The 21,712-nt window shown below is 40.5% G+C and overlaps 2 protein-coding genes across 7 annotated transcripts; both read right to left on the reverse strand.

Annotated features, from left to right (window-relative positions):
- Positions 1-2,172: 2,172 nt before the first annotated feature.
- Positions 2,173-11,511, reverse strand: clk2a (CDC-like kinase 2a). 3 transcript variants are annotated; one of them, XM_030412053.1, is made up of 13 exons: positions 11,296-11,511; positions 9,811-10,004; positions 9,395-9,680; positions 8,111-8,201; positions 7,189-7,255; positions 6,401-6,517; positions 5,992-6,158; positions 5,378-5,472; positions 5,163-5,292; positions 4,395-4,477; positions 3,988-4,067; positions 3,778-3,868; positions 2,173-3,644 (listed from the first exon to the last, which is right to left on the reverse strand). In XM_030412053.1, exons 2-13 carry the CDS (start codon positions 10,002-10,004, stop codon positions 3,456-3,458), a joined length of 1,590 nt encoding a protein of 529 aa, XP_030267913.1. In that variant the 5' UTR covers positions 11,296-11,511; the 3' UTR covers positions 2,173-3,455. The 3 variants fall into 3 exon arrangements, with proteins under 3 accessions (XP_030267913.1, XP_030267914.1, XP_030267915.1); XM_030412054.1 differs by lacking the exon at positions 11,296-11,511 and adding an exon at positions 10,930-11,081; XM_030412055.1 differs by lacking the exons at positions 8,111-8,201; positions 9,811-10,004; positions 11,296-11,511 and having other exon boundaries at positions 9,395-9,528.
- A 1,524-nt stretch (positions 11,512-13,035) lies between these two features.
- setdb1a (SET domain bifurcated histone lysine methyltransferase 1a) lies at positions 13,036-21,518 on the reverse strand. 4 transcript variants are annotated; one of them, XM_030412048.1, is made up of 11 exons: positions 21,368-21,518; positions 19,504-19,611; positions 17,616-17,787; positions 16,801-16,901; positions 15,503-16,675; positions 15,031-15,162; positions 14,685-14,892; positions 14,523-14,596; positions 13,684-13,874; positions 13,453-13,576; positions 13,036-13,356 (listed from the first exon to the last, which is right to left on the reverse strand). In XM_030412048.1, exons 3-11 carry the CDS (start codon positions 17,780-17,782, stop codon positions 13,334-13,336), a joined length of 2,193 nt encoding a protein of 730 aa, XP_030267908.1. In that variant the 5' UTR covers positions 17,783-17,787; positions 19,504-19,611; positions 21,368-21,518; the 3' UTR covers positions 13,036-13,333. The 4 variants fall into 4 exon arrangements, 3 of the variants coding, with proteins under 3 accessions (XP_030267908.1, XP_030267907.1, XP_030267909.1); XR_003983541.1 differs by lacking the exon at positions 19,504-19,611 and having other exon boundaries at positions 13,453-13,572; positions 21,368-21,515; XM_030412047.1 differs by lacking the exon at positions 19,504-19,611 and having other exon boundaries at positions 21,368-21,515.
- Positions 21,519-21,712: the final 194 nt, after the last annotated feature.

Genomic DNA, 21,712 nt, shown 5'->3' on the forward strand with positions numbered 1-21,712 from the left:
AGCAATGGAGATTATAAAATTTCTATACACAAAGTAATAAATCCTGGTTGGTACTTTGATGCTACTGCACGCTTACCCTTGGTAGGCAGTGGTGGCTCCTGAAGTGAGTTCTTCTGACCGACCTCTCTGCATTCTTCTTGGCAAGGATAGCTTGTTGTCGCTTCCTTTGGCAAACAAGACAGAAGCAACATGAGGCATGGCACATGGGCAAGCAGCTTATTCATGTGAGGAACAGCCTTATCCTAATTAAGCAAAGTCTGTCTGGCCACGAGAGTCCGTACCTTGTCTTATAAAGTCAGAGCCGTATGGACAAACGTTTAGCAAAAACTGCAACAGTATCTCAATTAAAATAAAATTAAAAAACTAGAAGAGTTAGATTTTTCTCGTGAGCCACCCTACCTTTCTCTCTTCAGTTCATCCTGGTACAGTCTGAGCCACGAGTCCGGGACTTTCTGGCTGTTGCAGGGAAGGCTTCTCCTCCTGCTGACGCTCTTCCTGCGGGTGAAGCTGTTTCTGCGGACGGACTGGCTCCTCTTTTCCGCCCTCTTGGTGGTGGTGCTTTTACCCGACACGCAGCTGGTGAACTGCTTCAGGGGCGCCCCGAGTGACAAGAAGGAATCCATTTCGAGAGTCTTGCTGGTGTCTGTGGTGAATCGGGTGAAGTTTTCCCAGGGTCTGAGTCAGAAATTAGGTGTTTTGTCTGCAAATACAAATAAATAACAATTATGCAGACTTGTATAAAAAGTATTACATTCTCATGTCGCCCTTCATTTCTTTTGAAGAATCAGAGCATCTTAAGTCAACCTAAAGTCTTAAAGGAACAATGGGACTCACCTGTAAGTGTTACCTCCAGTAGACAATCAGCGGAGTATCGTTTGTGTCAAGTGTCCATTCATTGCGATGCTTCCACTCCTTCAGCGTGTGTCTCTGTATACACCTCTGCTCTGCTGCAGTCTGCTCTTATGGGGATTTGGCTGATGATCTCTGGTCCTCAAACAGGATTAGCTGAAGACGCAAGAGTTTAGCTGATTAACAGCAGCACAGTTCTAAACAAACATACACAGGGGAACAGCTGCTTGTTTACATCCGACCTCAAACAGCTTCTATAAACGTATGTTTATGGTCAGACTTTAAGTATGCTGGTTATACTTAGTTCAAAAGTCAGTCTCAGTGGGAAACATGTATATTTTATGTTTGATTACCAGCTGATGAATAGCCAGATGGACAGACTGAAAATTGGACGGCGGCGCATCTATGACGCAATGTGTCTTTTCTTTACCCTGGCTCGAAAGTCAGCTCCATTGACTGGAGACACTAAGTCTGAGACACCTGAGTCACAAAGCTGAATAAGTCCTTTCATTCATTCATTCATTCATTGTACATATTCACTCATTGAGTCCCAGTCCATCCACACTTCCACATATCACTTGCTACTAAAATTATCAAGAACATTTCATTCTTAACGTATTTCAACATTAAACGTAATATTTACATATTTTTTTTTCTTTAAAGTTCAGGACAAAGACACAGTTTCAGCTGTAAGCACTGTCAAACAGCAGCAGTATCCTTGAACTTTGTTATGTAGGTAGGGTCGTTTGCCATTATCTTATGTAGACGCTCCACAACCAGTTATATTATTAGCTGTATAGCCCCGGCAGAATGATCCACTCATTCATAGGAAGGATAAGAAGGTGAAGGAAAAAGGTTAAATAAAGCAACATTACCAACAGATGGGGGAAGCTTACATGACGAAGTGTCGATGCACCTGTTGCAGCAGATCTTCGAGTTTCCCTCTTCCTGGCTAGACAGGGTGACAGCAGAGCTTAGGATTTGGAAGGAGATCACAGAGAAACGTTTATCAGGAACATTTAACAGCAAATGTATCATAAAAAGAGAAGATTGCAATACCTGTAAACGTGACTGCTGAGAGGACAGTAGTTCCAGTTAAAATTGCTATTAAAGATCCTTCAAGGAGTGAAAAAAAGAGCAAAATTACCATGTGAATCTCTAAACCTAAAATTTGCTGGCCTGACCTACTTCCTAAAACGCTTTAAGATTGTAATTTTGTCAAGACAAATGAACCTAATATTAAATACACCCCTCTGATCTTTCTGCATACCATTTTACAGTGGTATTAGTCATTGAGGTAAGAGATGGACTCAGACACAGTGATGGTATTTAAAGACAGATCACCTCCCTTTTGCTACCAGAGGCCCGAACTGACACTGAGAGCATCATAAGCCTTTGGCAAGGAGGACGTAACTTTAATTCTACACAATCATACATATATACAATTTTATACGCTTTAATTTCATACAAAAAAAAGTCATGTACAGTTGAGGGGGTGGAGACTATGACCTATTGGAAATCAAAATAAATACTGTCACCAGGAGTTGTGTGTGGCTCAGTGGCTACCACCAGGAGCTGTGTGCTTAACCTCAAATGGAGAGACATCAGGTCTGACCGAATCACACATGAAAAAGGCAGTTTATGTTTTTCTGTGTTTAAAAAGAAATGTGAGACTGTAACCATGACCAATGCTGAACTACTAAGAAGCCACTGAGAAAAACAAAGATGAACGTGTCATCCCACCCCTATACACACACACACACGCACTCACACACACGCACGCACGCACACTCAGAAAGCACTGCATAACGTAACAAACATATTTATCGATAAGACAGCCCGCAGATGGCTGTGTGTGGAGTGTCCGTCACAATTATGATCTCGTTGGCGAATAAGAACAGACCCACTGACCGGAGATTTTCAGTGAATCTCGGTGAGGGATAATCCTTTTATACATAAAAAAATAAACAAATGCAAGTACCCACATTAACAAAAACAAACAAAACCTTGAGACGCATCTCTCTGTTGGAGATACTTAAATTTCCAAGGAAAGATGATATTCAATTTGAATGATTGGATGTTAGCATTGCATGTCTCCATGTTTTGAATTGTCAGTGAGGACTTGCACTGCATACAGCTCTATCTCCTTTTTACCCTTTCCTTCGACTTCAGAATCGGAAGACATTTCTTGTCCAAAGTAGAGTTTTTGTGTATGGATGATTGTGTAGTGCTTATTTCCTTAGAAAGGTGAACTATTTTCTTTACATGCTGTAATAGACGGACGGATGGAAAGGAGGAAGGTGCTTCTGAAGTCAAAAAGGAAGACAGGAGCTGCATAGAGGGCTACTTCTGAGGCTGTGGCCACCAGATACGATTCATTTGGACTCTTCTCCAGTCTTTTGTGGGCGATTTTGGTCTCTCTGCTGCAAAAACGTGCCTCCTGTGGCTGCAGAAGTGGACATCGGAGGGGCAAGAAGTTAAGGTGTCCATACTTTAATGACAAACGACAGAACATCCGAAGTCTTGATTTACTCAACAGTTCACCTGCTCCAAATATAACAGACTTGATGTCATTGACTGTCATTAAGTCTTTGGAGGCTCATGGGTCACCGGCTAATATCCCGGTTGCCCTCCCAGTTCTTGCTGCCCGTTGCCTCGTCAACACCCACATTCTCAAAGAATGGGTGTTTGAGGGAGTCGGCCAGCACCAGCCTCTTGGAGGGCTCATACTCCAACATGCTTTCAATGAGGTCAAATAACTGGTGGTGTTCCTCCGCCTCTGACAGTAAGTACCGCTGATGATGGAGAGAGGAAATAAGAAAGAGATTAGGAATAATACTGAGACTTTTCAGAGAGGAACTGCAGTACAAAACAAAAGACACTTTCAGCCTTGCTAATCATTTTCCAATCGTTGGTCCCTGCTCTTACCCGTAAGGGTTTGCAGTTTTCTCTGACGTATTTCCCCGCTGAGGAGCTCTCATCCCAGTCTAGACGGCCACGATAGAAATACTTCTGCTTCCTAAGAGGGTACAGAGATCAGTGTGAGAGATGTTCAAGTGTGTACATGTTGTTTTCTACATAAACAATGCAATTACGAGTGTGCAGGCACTTTTAACACTTTGGGTGCGTTTCTCTCACCTTGTCTTACGAATCATCCTCGAGGGCACCGGTCCCAGGATTCTCTCCATCATGGCCAAATGCTCTCTGTTGTCATGGGTCTGAAAAAAATGTGAGTTATACAACCATTATTCAGCACGAAGAGGGAACAGACAGAGAGCAGACAGTCAAAAAGAACCGACAGTTCAGCCCCTACATACAGTTTTAGACAGATAGCGCTCACAATTGACATCAAGTATTGGAATATCCCACCACATAAAGAGAAGACATATACACTTGTATGTTTCACTGCTTGATATTGATAATTTAGCAGTAAGTATTCAATTTATAATTAATAGCTCTGCCTTTGTCTCTCCACATCTGAAAGTTAGGCCCAAAATGTTCATTTCAATGACGTCTAACTGAGTCCAGGGTATGGGCCACTGTACCTGAAACAAGGTGAAGCCCAGATAGTACTCGAACAGTATACAGCCAATGCTCCACACATCACAGGGATGGCTCCAGCCCAGCTCTGGATGACAAAAACATATACTAAATACATGACGACACACAGACATATATGTCATATTTGGAGACTACTCTGGGCAGTTGTTATGTTTGCTGACATCACGCAGTTACACAATTTACTCAGTTTTTAGTTACATAGTGTAATCCAGTTTAAGGCATCAATACCGTGTGCTTCAAAGATAAGATTACAAACTAGATGGCAGCTATTTATAGATTAAAAACTAGTGTGATCATTTGCACTTCTAACAGTAACTGGCCCCAACTGTGCCCCAGCAGTGATCTGCAGTTGTGGTGTTGTGTTGTGACTTTATTTTTTAACTGCTCCCTGAATATTTAACAACAAAGAAATTAGGAAGAGGATGCTGTGTTGCAATTGTGGTAAACTTGTAGAATGCAGTATGTTTCTTCAGAAAGTTGTACCCCTTTCACTTTTGACAAAAAACATCTGGCTTTTGCCTTTAATGTGAATGGATACACCAGCATTCGCTCCCAGGTCAAATGACTCTGCAGTGGACCCAATATTTTTCCATAAAAACTACTTGTGAATATTTCTCTGATTTCCCTATTGACTGTCAATATGACCCAACCATATCATGATTGTGACAGTGACAAGTGAAAATTATCATCTAATCCTCTCTGAGAAGTAGTGATTTCAAGAACATATGGGCAGAGCTTATGGACATCCTCACCTAGTATAACCTCAGGGGCACGGTAATGTCGCGTGGACACGATGGTGCTGTGGTGCTCGTGGTCAAAAGTGGCACTGCCAAAGTCGACCACACGTACTGCCGTGCTCTTAACTGTCCGTTCTTCTCGCTTCTGCAAAAGAAAAAACAGTCAAGTCTAAAGTCTGAAAAAACAGACATCTTTTCCACTTTTTACTTTGCATTCTGCAACATCTTACCTTCTCTACATTGAAGGACATTGTGAAGTCTGAGTTGACAAAGAGGATGTTCTCAGGCTTTAAGTCTGTGTGTGTCAGCTTATTGTCATGGAGAACTATGGAACAGAAAACATGAGTAAAGTGATTATTCAGCCTTCTGTTTTGACTGCACACAAACTTAAAGATACTTTACACGACCCATCTTCTAATCAATCCCTTTTAAACTAGATAAGACATTTTGCAATGTTAAATAATGATACTCACAGAGTGTAATTAATAAATGACAACATGAGAAAAACATTATCTTACAAATAGTAAAAATCCAGAGTAAACATACAGATACTGACATAGACAAGAATTCTCTATTACAGCATTACTTTCCTCCTGAGAAGCTTAGTAGGGTATTTAATAGATTCCGGTCACTGGCTGTGCTATAATGCCCTCATGTGGCTACAAGCTGTCTACCACAGACAACAGAGACTTTCTATCGAACCACTAAATTTGCAGGTGACTGATGAAGAAACATCATTGAGTAAGAGTGCATTTGAAAACAGAAAACCTTTTTAAGGACTTATTTTAAATAATAACTTATCTCAAGGACTCAAGTAAAACAGCAGACATGAATTAAAACTTACATTTCACAGAGAGACAGAGTTGGTAGGCCATGTGTCTGACCTGACCGATTGAGTAGGGCAGGTAGTTGTTTTCTTTTAGAAAGTCGAAGGTGCTGAGAGCTAGCAGCTCAAAGGAGATGCACATGTGACCGTGGTAGTCAAACCAGTCATACATCTGTACACAAAGGCTGCAAGACAAACAGGATACAGGAGGTATGAGAGTGGTAAATGACAGTGTAAAGTTTTTAATAGTTTAAAGAGATACCATCCTACGTATGTAACAGCTTAATCAAACACTTTTTCACTTTTACTAATCAAAACATTTTGGTAACTCTTAAAAGTTGACAGGTGATGTTTGTAACTGACAAGAGCAAAAAGGGTTGACCCAAAATGTTCAGCATCAATGAAAACAATAGTAATAGGAACTCACAACTTGTTGTCAGCGTCCTTTTCATTGATCTTCTCTAATACATTGATCTCCAGGCGAGCTGCTTCCTTGTACTTCTCTACATTCTTGATAATTTTCAGAGCAACGTGGGCTCCACCTCTGGAAAACACAAAAAAGTATAAGGCCAAAAGCAGAGACAATACAAAACCAAAAATGTTTTACATTTGTTATTCAAATCTCACTTTTGGGAGTAGGTACATGCTGAATTGCAGATACGCAAGTGACATTTCACTTCAGTTTACAGTACAGACGCAACACTTAATAATATGAATGTGACAGCAAAGTTTGTGATCTGAGATATCACTCCTTGCATTAAACATTGAGCAAAGAGTCTGCAAGTGTCACTTTCATAAGTCCCTGCTCTTGAAAATGAAACTGCTTTGTCTCTATTTCTATCAAATTATCTTCTATAATGTATCTACAAGGAAGGGGACACAGTATTCACAAGGGTCCACAGTCACACAAGGGTAAGATACTTCAGAGACAATTTGCCTGAGGTGAACTGCAACACGTGACAAAGGCAGCAAAAAAACAAAAAAAACAACAAAGCTGTAGACAATTTGAGCGAGCCATTTTTAAATTTAAAGCAGCCACTGGGGTTCAAAACAGGCGTTCACAATAGCAACGATGAATGCGCTTATCCTTTTTGAAAGTCACTAACAGGCATGGTACAAACACACGTATTTCTACAGGTATTCCCTACTGCGGGTCTTGAAAATAGGACCCATGAGGGCGACAGCTGTTGTTTATCAGTGTTGAATGGCACACACCTGCGGTGGTCAATGCACTGCATCACCCTCCCGAAGGTGCCTTCCCCCAAAGTGCTGACAATCTCATCTGCAACACAACACAGAGAAAAAAGGAGGAGAGAGGGGGAGCGGGGAAAGAAAGAAGAGGTGCATTAGAAATGTGGACTAAAACAGGAATACATAATGCAAAAGTGTAGACAGGCGAATCAATTCTAACGCCCATCCCCTTTTCAAATGGCTGCCTATTCAATCTGGCAGGCTTGAACACTTTGAGGTAATCTATAAACGCATAGCACTATGATACATATGAAGGAAATAAGGGGGCAAATGTAAAGTGCTCCCTTTCTTTGATGACCAATTTGCAGCCATCGAATACAAGGGCACATCCTTTGAAGATGTGACCATCTTTGCCCAAAAGGACACGGAGGTAACATGTAAAACTGGAAAAATGATTAGTACTTCTTCTAAAATGATGCATGATCACAAAATGACAAATGTGTTCATAAATGTACTTTCTACATGTGTGCTGGTTGTGCTAGAAAAAGAATTAATAGGTGATGTTCATGTTAGAGTTCTATTTTATAAAAATAAGAGAAAATCCCTGAAACAATCAAAGTGGAAAATAGCTAGCTGTACGTTATGTATGTTTTAAAACTGAAACGCAACAGAAACAAACAGCTGCAAATGGGGTTCTACGTTTTGGAAAGTCAAGTAACCTGTGAAACATAGAAAATGCTCCACGGCTTAAAATCCTAGAAACAAAAACGAGAAGGTATCTAACGCCCCTCTCAAATCGCCAACATTCTTGCAATCCACCCTGCTATTTCAGCTAGAGCGAAGAGCATTCTAGCAAGGCATCATCAGGCACTCCCATGTCATGTAAATGCTCTATGCATTAATACTCATATGGAGAAGGTTACGATAGAGTAGTGGCAGTGAGTACATCTCTCTTGCAGGACGTCCCCACTCCGACAGATCAGGTGCCCTTCCTCGTCGTCCCTCACACTCAGTGCCCTCGTCCGGCTGTTGCTCCGCTGTTTTCACACCCAAACCGCCATCAGCAGGTCACGACACGACCGGAGGGAACAGGGGGTTTTCAGGGACAGCCGCAGCCACAGCGTCAGGCGGCACAGGTAGACGAGGAGGGAGGAAGAGGGTGGTGTTGGTGGTAGTTGATGTAGTTGTGGTTGTTGGTAGGTTTGGTGGTCATGGGGCGATTCACGCATGACACCACGTGAAGGAAATATATAACGATAGGGATATAGTGCAAGGGAACAAGTCAAAGATCACATGTTGTCGTCTGCTCCTCTCCCCCCTCTACCTTTAAACCACAGCTGCTTACAAACAAGGAAGCAACTGGCATATCCATTCATCAGCGCAAAAACCAGTTAAGACAGTTACATAACTACTTCAAAACTTATCAAATTGACTTTTCAGAATAAACAAGATGGAAAACAAAATGACGACCGTAAGTTATCAGGCAGGAAATATTTTAAGATAACTCCCAACATCTATGCTACATCAAATTAAAACCCTTGCTCAGTTTAAATTGATAGTAAATGTGTGGTTAAACATGACCCACACAAAAAAAATGCATTTTAAGGAATCTAAGACATTTTAAATTCCAATAAATTCTCACAAAAATAAGCATTCGATTAAATCTAAATTTTACACGGTGTTTGGGAGAACATTTTCACTTCTTTTTTTTTTTTTAAGCCTATCTAAACAAACTTCACAAGTGGCCAACCAGCTGCTACTACAGGCATTGTGTTCTTTGTTAAAAATACTGACAACTTACAAAACAAAAATTTTAAGAAAAGGTAGGGCCACAGGCGATGAATCAAGTGGGACCAAGTCTAACTAGGATTTCAAAAAGAAAACTTTAGAAAGCAGTGGTGGGTGTGTATCTGAAGGGCAGCAAAACATCTGTGGTTAATCATTAATTAACTTCAGAAAAAGTACTTGGATAAAAATGAAAATGCTCTGCCAAATGAAAATGCCAATTTAAGCAAAACCCACTTAAACAAAATAATCAAAAAATAAAACAAACCCCTTCTGAAAAAGCAAAAACAAATCATAAAGATTGTACTACTTACCAATTCCAGGGGCTGTGAGGAAGAAATGGTTAGAGAAAGACAGAGACAGAGGGAGCTGAGTGGAAGAGACAGAGATGGAAGGAGAGGGCTGAGGAGAGTTAAAACACAATCTCAGGTCTGGCTGTACTCACCGAGGAAGATGGGCTATAGGACCTGGTTCTACGCCGCCTTCGTTTGTGCTTACGCCTGCTGCCTTTTCGTCGGTAAGACTCATCCCGTTCGCGCTCCCTCTCTCGGCCACGTCGGTAGTCGTACACGTTTGGGGAGAAGTCGCGTGTATAATAATTTTCAGCAGCTCCATGTGGCTCCCTTTCTCTGTCACGGTCTCGATCTCGGCTCTGATCCAAGCGCCTGTATCCCTCGCAGTACCTTCTGTCAAATGGCCGATGTTCCGTTGAACGATTGTCAAAGCTACGACTGAATCAGAGAACACAGGCACACACTGAAATGTAAAGGCTGACGAGCAACCAAACTTTAATAAAGATCTGCTGTGTCTGTACTTTAAAATACATTTTCAGCAAAATAAATCCAACAAATCACAACATACCTCCTTGAGCGTACAAAGCTTCCTTCCTGCCTGTGTCCCCGTCCCCTTCTGTCTCTGTCACTGCTGGAGGAGTAAGTAGGAGATCTTCTGTGCCGGTGTCTTCGCCCTCGGTCTCTGTCTCTGTCTCTGTAACGGTCTTGGTAGCTGCTTCGACTGTCTCTGTCCGAAGACGAGTGTCGTCTTGTGTGAGGCATCTGGTGGATTAATGAGGACGACAAATAAGACATCATTCAGGATTTTTTTTTTTTTTTAAATGAGCCCTGTAAATGTAAAAACTTAAATTGTACTATAATCTAGGAGACCATTTTTTCTCCCCATTAGCTCTTCTTCTTTCTGGCCAAATACTAGCAGCAGTAGGATAGCTGTCCACTGCTGGACTCAGTGGTCAGAAAAAGAGGTGCAGATGAAGTAGTCAGCATTGAACAAATCTGATGCAAAACCAGTTGAACAAGCTACCCGAAGTAGTAATTTTTGGGCAAATCCATTGTACTGTAGTCAACTTGATCTACATAGCCCAAAATCAAAGGCTCATATTGCATCTGCAGTCTAAGCGAAGTGCAGTTTAATGCTTGCTGTTCAATAAAAGCCTCTCTTGAGAAAAAGACTCATAGCTTCTTAAAATCATATCGACATTGGGCTGGTTGACAATAACAGCATGTTAAGTTAGACACAAACTCGGCTTTAAAAAAAAAAGGTGTTGGGGGCCTGCATTTGAATGCAGCCAACCACAGGAACACACAGTTCAACTTGTACTCATTGTGATGAAGCATGCAGCTTATAAATCTGTGCGAAAATAGTTCGAGTTAATAGGAACAGCAAGACAGACAACAGCTGAAGCAGGCTTTTGAAATATGTGAAGGGAACAGGGCTCAAATACATTATAATAACCCTGTTGCATGATCCTGTGCAACTCATAACTCGCAACTCGTTAGTTCACGTATGTATAGCGTCGATTCAAACGACTGTTCACGATACAGACATCCACTGCAATGTTGAAAAATACACGGCTTAAGATAACCTCAAGCTATTTTCAGTTGAGCGCTGAGTATCTCAGATAGCTAACACTAAATTCATAACACCGTTCTCCTCTACAAGCGTCGCTAATGTTTTTTTTCCTACCGTGTAAAACGATGCACTGCCGTTAACGCTGTTAATTTCAGTAAGCACTATCTATCACATGAAGTACTATCACTCAACGCGTTTCTCATTTCCATGCAATAACACATTTAAAAAAAGACAAGATTACATTTGAAGTCGAACGCGCTGACTAACTAATAGCTACCTAAGCCGTGAGCGCAGGAGCGAACGACGTACAGGCTGTTAGCATGCTATCAACATGAGCTAATATAAATAATTTGGCCGCCATCTTAGCTTAGCTTCGTTCGCCTGCTAGCTCAACAGCTATTTTCGCTAGCCGTCGTACGAACTGTTTAGTCGGAATGTGGCTCACTTAACGACACGGCACGGCCAGCATATGATATTTACCGTTTTAGCAGCGAGGCCTGTTCGTTTGTCCCACAAGAAATCCGTGTTGGCGTTCCAGTTTTCTCTTTTATTTTCTCGCTAGCCCCGATGTTCAAGGTTCCTCAGCTAGCAGGCAGCGATTTTTTTTTTTTTTACCCCGAGCCTTTCCTGCTCAGCTAGTTCTAGTTCAGGCTGGTGGTGGAACGCCTCCCTGCGCCGACACTGTTATTTCAGTCCTGCATGTACACAAACAGCCACTGAAGACGACTGAGCAACATACACACAACCTGCAAGTCATAATGGAATAATATATTTGATAGTCATAATGGCATGTTTGCAAAGTTGTGGGTTCACATAAAACGTGAGTGTTGTAAAAGGTTATTTAGGCAGATGTTTGGTCTTGATTTACCCAAAGCTTTTGGACTTGCCGTCTTGTTTTTCTCAACTCTTTTTAACTTTTCATACAATTTTAATAACTTATCACATATTTTTGATTTTGTCAACAATGTGACTTCTTAGCTATTACAACTTCTCACACTGTTGACTTTTAAATTTGACCCATCTCCCCATTCTGACTTACTGTTCCATTATTCTGACATGCCAGGATTGATTTGATAAGAACTACATTTAAAAAAGCACTTTTCTGTAACGAGGTTACAAATTGCTTCACAGAAACTGCCTCACAGCTCATGGTCTGGACGCTCTTACTGCAAAGGCCCAGTCACCTTAACTAAATTGGGGTTGAGGGACAGCCAATAGATCTGCATGATTTTATTTTAAATTATCGTTTCATGTGTTGCTTTTCTGTCCCTTCAGAAATTAGCTCCCATAGTCTGCAGCAGAACACATCCCCTCCTGGATTTTTGTGCCAAAGATGATACTAAAACAGTCTGATATCGATGTGCATCAGCAGATATACACACATTTTTTTTACTTGTAACTGACTTGTGACAAAGATATGAAACACTGGCAGGATAGTTTACAGTTTGACAATAAACTTTATTGCTTTATTGTACGATGACATCAGTGTACTGAAACAGAGTACAATAACTAAAAGCAACATTATGTAGAAATTGGCACTGTCAATTTGACACCACTGTTGTAAATACAAATCCCAGGTCTGTAACACATTATCAGATGTAATGTAGGTGCCACCTACAAACAAAACTCTTTATAACATAACAATGTTGTCTTGAAAACTTGCATCTTGAAGTAAACATGTATTTCACACTACGGTCCTACCCTCTCTGTACCATCAACAGTATTTTGAGGCTGTTATTTTCCAGTAAAAAAGTTACATCATTTTGCTTTAATAATGAATCACCCCAGGCATCCTTTCTGCATGTTAATCTCTAATTTAAATCATTTATCACCACAGCCATCAGACTGTTTTACTCAAGCACTACCTGAACAGTCACTTTCCATCACTTGTTTGTGTTTTGTAAATATCTAGTTTTTCCTATTCATTTTCAAGTTTAACTTTATGCATATTTTTTAAATTCCTTTTCCTGTTCTGTTACATCTCGAGCTGTTGTAACAAGTGAATTTCCCCATTTTGTGATAAACAAAGCAAATCTATATCTTCATTTATCTATTTATCTATTTATTTTTCACATCAGTGCACATCTGACGACATACAGGCTGATACTGATATATCTCTGATAGGCCAACCAGTATGTTGATCGGGCTCTAGTTTGCGGTATGGATTTATTATTTTTATCATCTACAATCAATGCTTTTTTCAACAAAAATAACACTGAATAAAACGAGACAATTTTATCTTTATTAAAAGTTGTTATACAAACACACATAAACAAACAATGCATTAATATATCAGTGTCATGACAGTTTGTCATTTTTCAGTTGTTCCAATAGGGTCCAGCTGGACTGTGGGATGATTCTTGGTATCCTGGCCCCAGTCAAAAACTGCATGTCACAAATATGAATGATGTCTGACCTGAGGGACAATAATAGCCCATGGAGCTTGCAAATGTCACTGAATGTGTTGGCGCCATCTTGGAACACAACATCTAGTACTCTTAACACATTCATGGTCCCATCATCGTGAGGATTTTTCGGACACTGTAGTACACAACACAGCAATATACAGAGACAAATTAGATATTGGGGATAACTAGAATAACTTTACAATTGTATTAGTTTAAGAAATTCATTTACCGCTTGCTGTGGAAGCCTTATTCTCCTGCCCAGCGGCCTTTTTTGACTCCAACTGCGGCATCATCTTCTTCATGTGCTCCAAGCGAAAGGAGCCTCGGTAAATCCACTCCTTGTGTTTATCTTTCTATCCGTGAAGACAAACTACTATGAGTAACATACTCCAGGGAAAAACAAACAAACATACAAATTCAGTTGGAAATACTTTAAAGATTGATGATTACAGCTACTGACCTGAAAAACGATCTGCATCAAGCTACAGTCGACTTTCAGCACCTCACACTTCTGCAGGAAGCCTTCGAATTCTGCATTTATCATCTGTCCGACCCTGTACTGTGTCACGGGCGGGTAAGGTTGGGCCTCTAAGTACATCTTCACAGTGTTCCTGTGGTTCTCATCTAGAATATCGTCCAAAGGGTCTGCCACTGTCACAAGAAAAAAGAAACAAAGCCTGTCACTCTGATTACTGGCAGCGTAAAGAAAGTACAATGTACAACTGTTTTTCGCCGTGTAAAAATGTAGGGGTCAGATTCAACTTGGCTTCATATTTGGCCATTTTCTTTATTCCTTTAAGATTTAAGATTCAAGTCTTTATTGTCATTGTGCAAAACAGCGAGGCAGGGAAGCATCTCTCTGAGCTGTGTAGTGCAGCATCTCCAATAATCTTCCTCAGTATAAGACTTCTAGCTCTTTCTGCTGGTGCAATTACTGCCATCAACAGCCAAACAGAGGTTTGAAGGAGAGACAATCAAGAGTTGGGGCATCATCTTCATGTGACAGGCATAAAAATAGGTACCAAGAAAGGCCAAAACCCCCTTCAAACCCAGCGTTAATGCTGGTGACGCCTAAAATATCTGCTGTTAAGAAAGCCTATGTGCTGAGACACAACATCATATTTTACACATTCACAGCCTTCACTTTTGGACTTCACATGAAGGACACCCCAGACTTTCCAGGCAGTTTTTGAAAAACAGCATTCAAACTCGACCGACCGTGTCCAATTTTCAGATCGGCCAATCTTGTATCTGTAATATTCAAACCAGTCAGTGTGTCTATTAAAAACTCAAACTTACATGGTCTGCACACCAGGTGAAGGCAAGGTAAGCCAACATAGACTGGTATTTGATCATCCATAAAGACTAGGAACCTAAAAAAATGAAAAAAATATGTCTGCATCAAAACATAATTTGGCTACAAGGCAAAAACATTGTCATGGTTTCATTACATTCACAAACCTCATGCGGTTTTTCCTGTTGGGGAGCTCTGCCACAATACCAGGGCAGAACCGGGTCTCTTCAGCTTTGCACTTGACCACCACACGAGTCCCGATAGCCAGCTGATCCCCATGTGGCATGCAGTCAAAGGCGATGTGGTTACCGGAGACAAGACTCTTACTCCTCTCCTTCTCCTCAAAACTGATCTTGTATTTTAATCTACCATTGTCTGCAGAAACACAAAAAGAAAAAAGAAAAAACTTCTACTGAGGATTTGCCTTTTTTTAAAAGGAATATGTGTGAAAAAGATAACTGAACAAAATCAAATAAACGGACTCTTCATCTCCGATTTCTATTTTTTCCTTACCCTTTGTTACTATATCTAGGATTTTCCCCTGTTGCCAGTCCCTGCACTTCCTTCTGGCCAGGACATTCATGTTCACGCTGATCTTTGGCAACTTGGAAGGGTCTTTTGTCTCGGTGCCCACTGGGGATCCTCCTGTCAGTGGTGAAGGAACACAACATGTAAAAAGTTGTTGTCAAAATATCAACGCTTTGGGTTGCCGTTGGACAGACGCCACCATCCCAAAGTGTCAGTATTCTGCAACTTGGGGAGTACATTCATCAATCCTTTTCTTGAGGAAGTTATATAGTGTTGAACTAATCTCAAAATTGATCAGCTTCAGTAATATAAAAATAACATTCCTTTCTCTTGTTTTTTCCCCCAGCGACATGAAAGCAATGTAGCATACTTTTAGCACAAATAAAGTTAATCATTCAACCAAAAACTTTTCAAGCGGTCATGGTGTTTTTGCACGGTGTGTTTGTATGACCATTACCATTGGATTTTGCAGGCTGTGTTGATGTTTTCACCCTGTTGCTCTCAGCATTGGTATTTGCGCTGGCTGGGGGTGTTGATGTTTTTGCTGTGTTGCACTTAGCAGCAGTGCTTTTAACTGCAAAGCCCTTAGCACCAGTACTTTTGGGTGTGTTGCTCTTGACGTCAGAACTTTTTGGCGTGTGGCTCTTGACGTCAGTACTTTTTGGCGTGTCGCTCTTGACATCAGTACTTTTTGGTGTGTTGCTCTTGACGTCAGTACTTTTTGGCGTGTCGCTCTTGACGTCAGAACTTTTCACTGCTATGCTCTTAGTGTCAGAACTTTCTGATGCCATGTTCTTGGCATCTGAACTTTTTGCTGTGTTGCACTTAGCACCAGTACTTTTTGCTGCGAAACCCTTAAGACGAGTACTTCTTGTTGTGTTGCTTTTAGTGTCTGAACCTTTTGGTGTGGAGCTCTTATCATCTGAACCTTTTGCTGCGATGCCCCTAGCATCTGAACGTCTTCGTGCAATGCTTCTGGCATCTGAGCTTTTTGCTGCGCTGTATCTAGCACCAGTACTTTTTGTTGCAAAGCCCTTTGGACGAGTACTTTTTGGTGTGTTGATCTTAGCATCAGAACTTTTTGCTGCCATGCTTGTAGCACCAGTATTTTCTGCTGTGTCGCTGTTGGTGCCACTGTGTTTTGTCAAGTTGCTCCGAGCATCAGAACTTTTCGCTTCAGTGCTTTTAGCAGCAGTATCTGTGCTGGCTTCGGGTCTTGCAGGACTTTTAGCAGGTGCCTCATGTTCTGGATCAATTTTCCTCCTCTTGTTTGATCCAGCATTAAAACTAGAGATAGAATACTCAGAGTCAAATGAGTCCCCCTGTGGTTCCCAGGACGGATCAGAACCCGAATTGTTAAATGATTCATCTTTACTACTGTGATCCTGAGGCGCTGGTGAACAAAAAGAATAGAGCTTTTCTGGAGAAAGTCTAGTCAACAACACCACTGGTTGCCTCTTCAGACAGACTAATTTTCTCTTTAGACTGACAAGTTTTTCATCATTATCTTTCAAGAGGCTCTCACTGTCCTCAGGATTTGGTAACAGGGGAGAAGAGCAAATTGTAGTAGGACGGCTGGGCACGCAAGTCTCAGTGTGAAGAAACTCAGGTGAGGATGGAGGTTTGCTTCCTACAAAAATAAAAAAAAATTTAATAAAACACAGGTCAACTTGAAAACTTTAAACTAAAATAAGCCAGTTTGAATGGCTGAGTGGATGAAACAAGCGTAAATCTTGTATTTGACTCGCATCTTACCACATCCTTCTGCATTAACATCATTAAAATCTGTGTTACTGTACTCCCACCCCAGCGAAGAATATTGTTTCTTCACCATTTCTTCACATTCTGCCACAGACCTGAAAGACATCAACAACAAAGCTAACATGAATCAAGTCAAAAAAAAAAACAAAAAAAACCCATTCTTCTTTGAGACAGAAAATAAAAAACATCTTTTACACAAATGGCCTGGAAACATTTTTACTTCTTGGCTTTGGTGCATATTGTGTATAAGGGTGCACTCAGACTAGGCAACTGGTACCAAATCCAAGCACGTTTAACCCCTAAAGTCCAATTTGTTTGACTAGTGTTAACTCTCCATGCCGTGCACTGGCATGGTTGGAAGAGGTGAGCTTCAGCACGGTACAGTTGCTTAGGCACGAGCACCGGCACGGGTGTGCAACTTGGACACGAAGTATAGTCAGGAGAGCCCAGAGTAAACCAAGCCCAGGACTATACGAATCACACTGCTCACCCGCTATGCCGGAGTTAAATACCAGATTGAACACGCTACTAATGTGACTGATGTTGTTCTGGAGCAAGGCCAACAAACCTTAGGCTAAAGTCAAGTTTAGCACACTTTGGAATGTGACAGGATTGTGCCAGTGTGACAGTATTCTTACATTTTATCCTAACTCCATGTCCGATGTAACACGATATTGGAGGGCTGTGGCTAAGACTGTTCTAACAATGCTTTAAAACCTGGGCCACGTGCAGTATGAAAATACCTATCATGGTGCAAAAGGCTTTTAAAATAAGTGAAAACAAGAGCATAGAGCAGATACAACACTCACCCATAAAGCTTCAAGAGTTGGGAAGCCTGTTTCTGCCTCCTTTCCAGCAGAGATTGCAGCAGATCGCATTTCTCCATCATGTCTAATATCAGCGTGTTCTTATTTACTTGCTCCCGGATCCACTTTTGGAGCTCCCCTTTGGTCATCTCAAGTTCATCTTCCTCCATAATTACTGCAACACACAAGGTTTCAAATTATGCACTAAATAATAAAGAATAATAGCAGATGGATATCACCAGCTCTTGGCCAAGGTCACATGCCATTATGCCTTTGTTTTGGAACCTACATCAGCTCCTGCTATTGTTGGCTGGAATGTAATAGTCTAATGACCATTAATCACCATAAGTGATCAGGACAAGAGTTTCATTATCCAATTTAAAGGAAATTAGAATCTAAATCTGACTATTCATAATTCCAGTTCAAGATAGTATTAATATGATGTTACAAATTCAATATAAAGTGGCCAGAATATGAGTTTAAATAAATAATCATATAACCTGTCATTATTCACTCAAATATGATCATAGATCTGTCAGTTTTTCTTCACTTCATAGTGTATGGTAGAAAAACCCCATTCTGTGCGTCGTTATCCAATCCATTCCACTTGTTCATATAGAGAACACCCACATCACTGAAAATCCAGTCCATGTTTTCAGAGAGTTTACAGAGCGACTAGAACAGCATGAGGAGAAGAACGTGAATGAAGAAGAATGGATATAAGTTTTTCAGGAAAGTAAGTATTCATCACTGCTGGTAGTAGTAACAGTTAGTTAGCTCCAGCCCCCAGCTAACAGCAGAAAGTCCCATGGAATTACCGGTATGAACCAAGTGCGCCCTGTTTGACAAATAAAAACCCAGCTTGCACACTATAGACAGTCTCTGCGCACGTCTCACCTTTGTTGTTTCGTGGTCAAAAGTTACATTCCAGCTCTAAAAGAACACTGCTACTTAGCTAATTAGTTAGTCTGAACTGCATTGTGAAGGCCCTGGTTGTTTATAGCGTTAAGTGTGCACTCTTTTTACCATATACTATCTTTGGGCTGACCCTACTTACAATCATTTCAGTCACATATGTACCCAAAATGTAATCTGTGCTTCTTCGAAATATTTGGGAGCAAACAATTATTGTGTTGTGAGCGAAAGTCATCGCAATAGCCTCTACGTTGATCAGTTATTAATTCAACTCATTGTGTTTCAATGTATCTTGAAGGGTCAGGCAGAAGGAGATGCTGAGGGAGAAAAAGATCAACATAATAATAATAAATAATTTCTCAGTCTTTGTTAGCTGATTGTGAAATGTTGTGCTCGTGCGCTATGTTCGCTCACTTCCTATGCATCTCTTGGTGGCTACGCCTCCCCTGTCCTTAAAACCTAGTGACGCCCCTGATTCTTAATTCAATTTGTGAATCCAGCAATTTATATGACTTAAACGCCATTTTCAAATGGATTTTCTAATTCCATTTCTTAATTCTGAATTATTGAATGCATTTTTTACTTCATCAATGCCTATATTTTTTGTAAATTATGTACAGTGTATAACCGGGATAGTGTCCCTTCCTGCGAAAAACGGAACTTCGCAGGAACAGAGCCAAGTGCTGTTAATAAATGTGGTCGATACGTGGTCCTGGCTACACGAACAGCTTCGATGAAAATAGAAAATAGATTTTATAAAACGGCACATTAAAAAAAATAAAAAGGTATCAACGCAAATCACTCGACTTCTGTGAACGGCTGCACTAAAACGTCACTATGGGCGTCTATTATCATAATGGCTTTGTTCTGTTCTTCATCGGTGGTAGTTGAGAAGAATATCTGAAATATGAGTGACAAACTCAAACGTTACTTCAGCATTTCTCTTGTAAAAGTTGGGTATTAAATTGACAATTACCTTCCCTAAGGTCCTGGCGAAGTTTCCGAGAATCCGAGTGACTGTTCTGCTGCGTCTTCTTCGCCTCATTCCACTGCGCCAAACGGTGATTTGCTCACGACTGCCCCCCTACGTCCATTCAAACCAGGGCTGAGTCAACTAGCACCATTAATCCACTATTTATTAGACAATTTATTATCAAAACTACGTCTTTTTATAATTACCTCGATTGAAAACTCATGTTCTCACTCAATACATGCACAGACACAAAAGAGTATTTATTTATTTATTAATTACAGTATTTAAGTTATCATGCAAAATCTGAAATATTTGCTTTTTACTGAATGAACAAGCTACAGTTTATTGAATGCTATTTGAAGATATAAACAAAGTAAAATAATATGAAGTTGTGCTGTCCTTTAAGGTGAGTTTTTTTATTCGGTTTTTTTTCAGTCATGAAAGCAAAGAGAGTTTGTTTTGAGGTTGTTGGTTTTTTTTTTTTTTTTTTTAAGTCAGTCAATGAAGATCTTTCTGATCCAATTAAAGTACCTTCCCCCTGAACTTTTCACCTTTAAACTGACCAATTTAACACATGTAGTGGAAATTCTCCTTTGTGAGGTAGAGAGTCGCCAGTTCTCCAAAGAATCTTAGACTCAGCGGGATGAATCAGATCTCTTTAATACATTTTGCATGGAGGTAAGGTCCAGAAAGCTCTGCCCAGACCTCCAAATGTTACTGACTTAAATACAACAGATTGGGGGGTCACATACTTTAACAACACTTGGTAATTACTCCTTCCCAAAACAATGACCCCCTGATGCTTGGGTTGATCATGCCTTTCCCAGGCAAGTGACCCTTTGGTGTTAGGACAGTAAATGTCATCTGTTCTACCTTCCTGTAACCCGCCATGTAGAGAGAATTTCCCCACATTTGACTTTCTGACACCTGACCAGGAGCAAAGTCTCCCTTCCTCTTCTCACATCCTGATCCTGCTCTCTACAGCACATTGATTACTGAATGGACAACTATTTAATTTCTCACACACAAACCATACTCAAATTACTTAGGGATACTGAGATATGGATGCATATACATGCAATAAAAAGTCAAATTAAATGTTATTTTCCAGGCTAGAATTAATTTTGGGGACCAAAACTATTAACAAAACACTAAATAAAAAAAATAAAAATCAGATGTCACAGAATAAACAATCAAGTGAGTGAAATACAAAAAAATCCCAATATTCCCTAAGTAATTTTGAGAAGATATATTCTTCAGTCTGTTTGCACAAATGTAATATAACAAGAATTATACTGAGAACTTGAATTATATATTTTTCTCACTATAGAAACTAGAATTATAACAATAATATAACGATAATAACAATAATAATTTAATTTCCAAAATACGAATGTACGATCATTTCTATGTATGATTTTGAAAATATATAGTACGACTGCATATATTCTGTTAGAGACCGACATAACCTCCCTCGTGACCTTGTGTGGCTCATTAATTTATTTATTATTCATTTTCAAATTTAAATTCTGTCTAAAAAAAGAAGACAGGACAGGACAAGACAGGTAACTGGGTATTCGCATAGAATTCTGGGTAGTGGTCGATTCGCTGTGATTTAGAATCACATCTTTTTTTGGTTTACATTCATTTTGCCTGCAACAACCACGAGCACACACGAGTGACAACCAACACAGACAAACAGAAAAGCTGATGCTGCTCGACTCTGATCTCAAAGACATAAACTTTACTGAAATGGAAGAATAGACTCCCACTGCATGTTGTGTCCACATGCTCGGCTCGTCTGTAGCGTCCTTTTCATGCTTATGTAATTGCCTCGACAGGGATCTGATCCGAGCTAGTTTCTCACCTGTGTCTTTCGTTTTGAAAAATAGACGGAGGTCGAGTTGTTTTCCTGCTCCTTTCGATGCCATGCTGGCCTGCGATGTTGCGTTCACGGCTCTGGCCTCCTCGTCCCGTCTTCTCAAGACACTTTCCACGTTCGGATCGAATCCCGCCCCCTCCCACTTTTGACTGTGGGTCCACGGCCCCCTCCCCCCTGTCAGCTCCAGGTACGGAGGCCCATGTCCGCCAGTTAAAGAAGAAAACACATTTCAATGGTGAATCCCAAAAAAATATACAATAACTTGCAATGATATAAGTCAAAATTCAAGATAAAAAGTCAATATACATCCGGTAATTTCTATTTTTCCTC

This window comes from Sparus aurata, chromosome 3, assembly GCF_900880675.1.
Source record: "Sparus aurata chromosome 3, fSpaAur1.1, whole genome shotgun sequence".
NCBI lineage: Eukaryota > Metazoa > Chordata > Actinopteri > Spariformes > Sparidae > Sparus > Sparus aurata.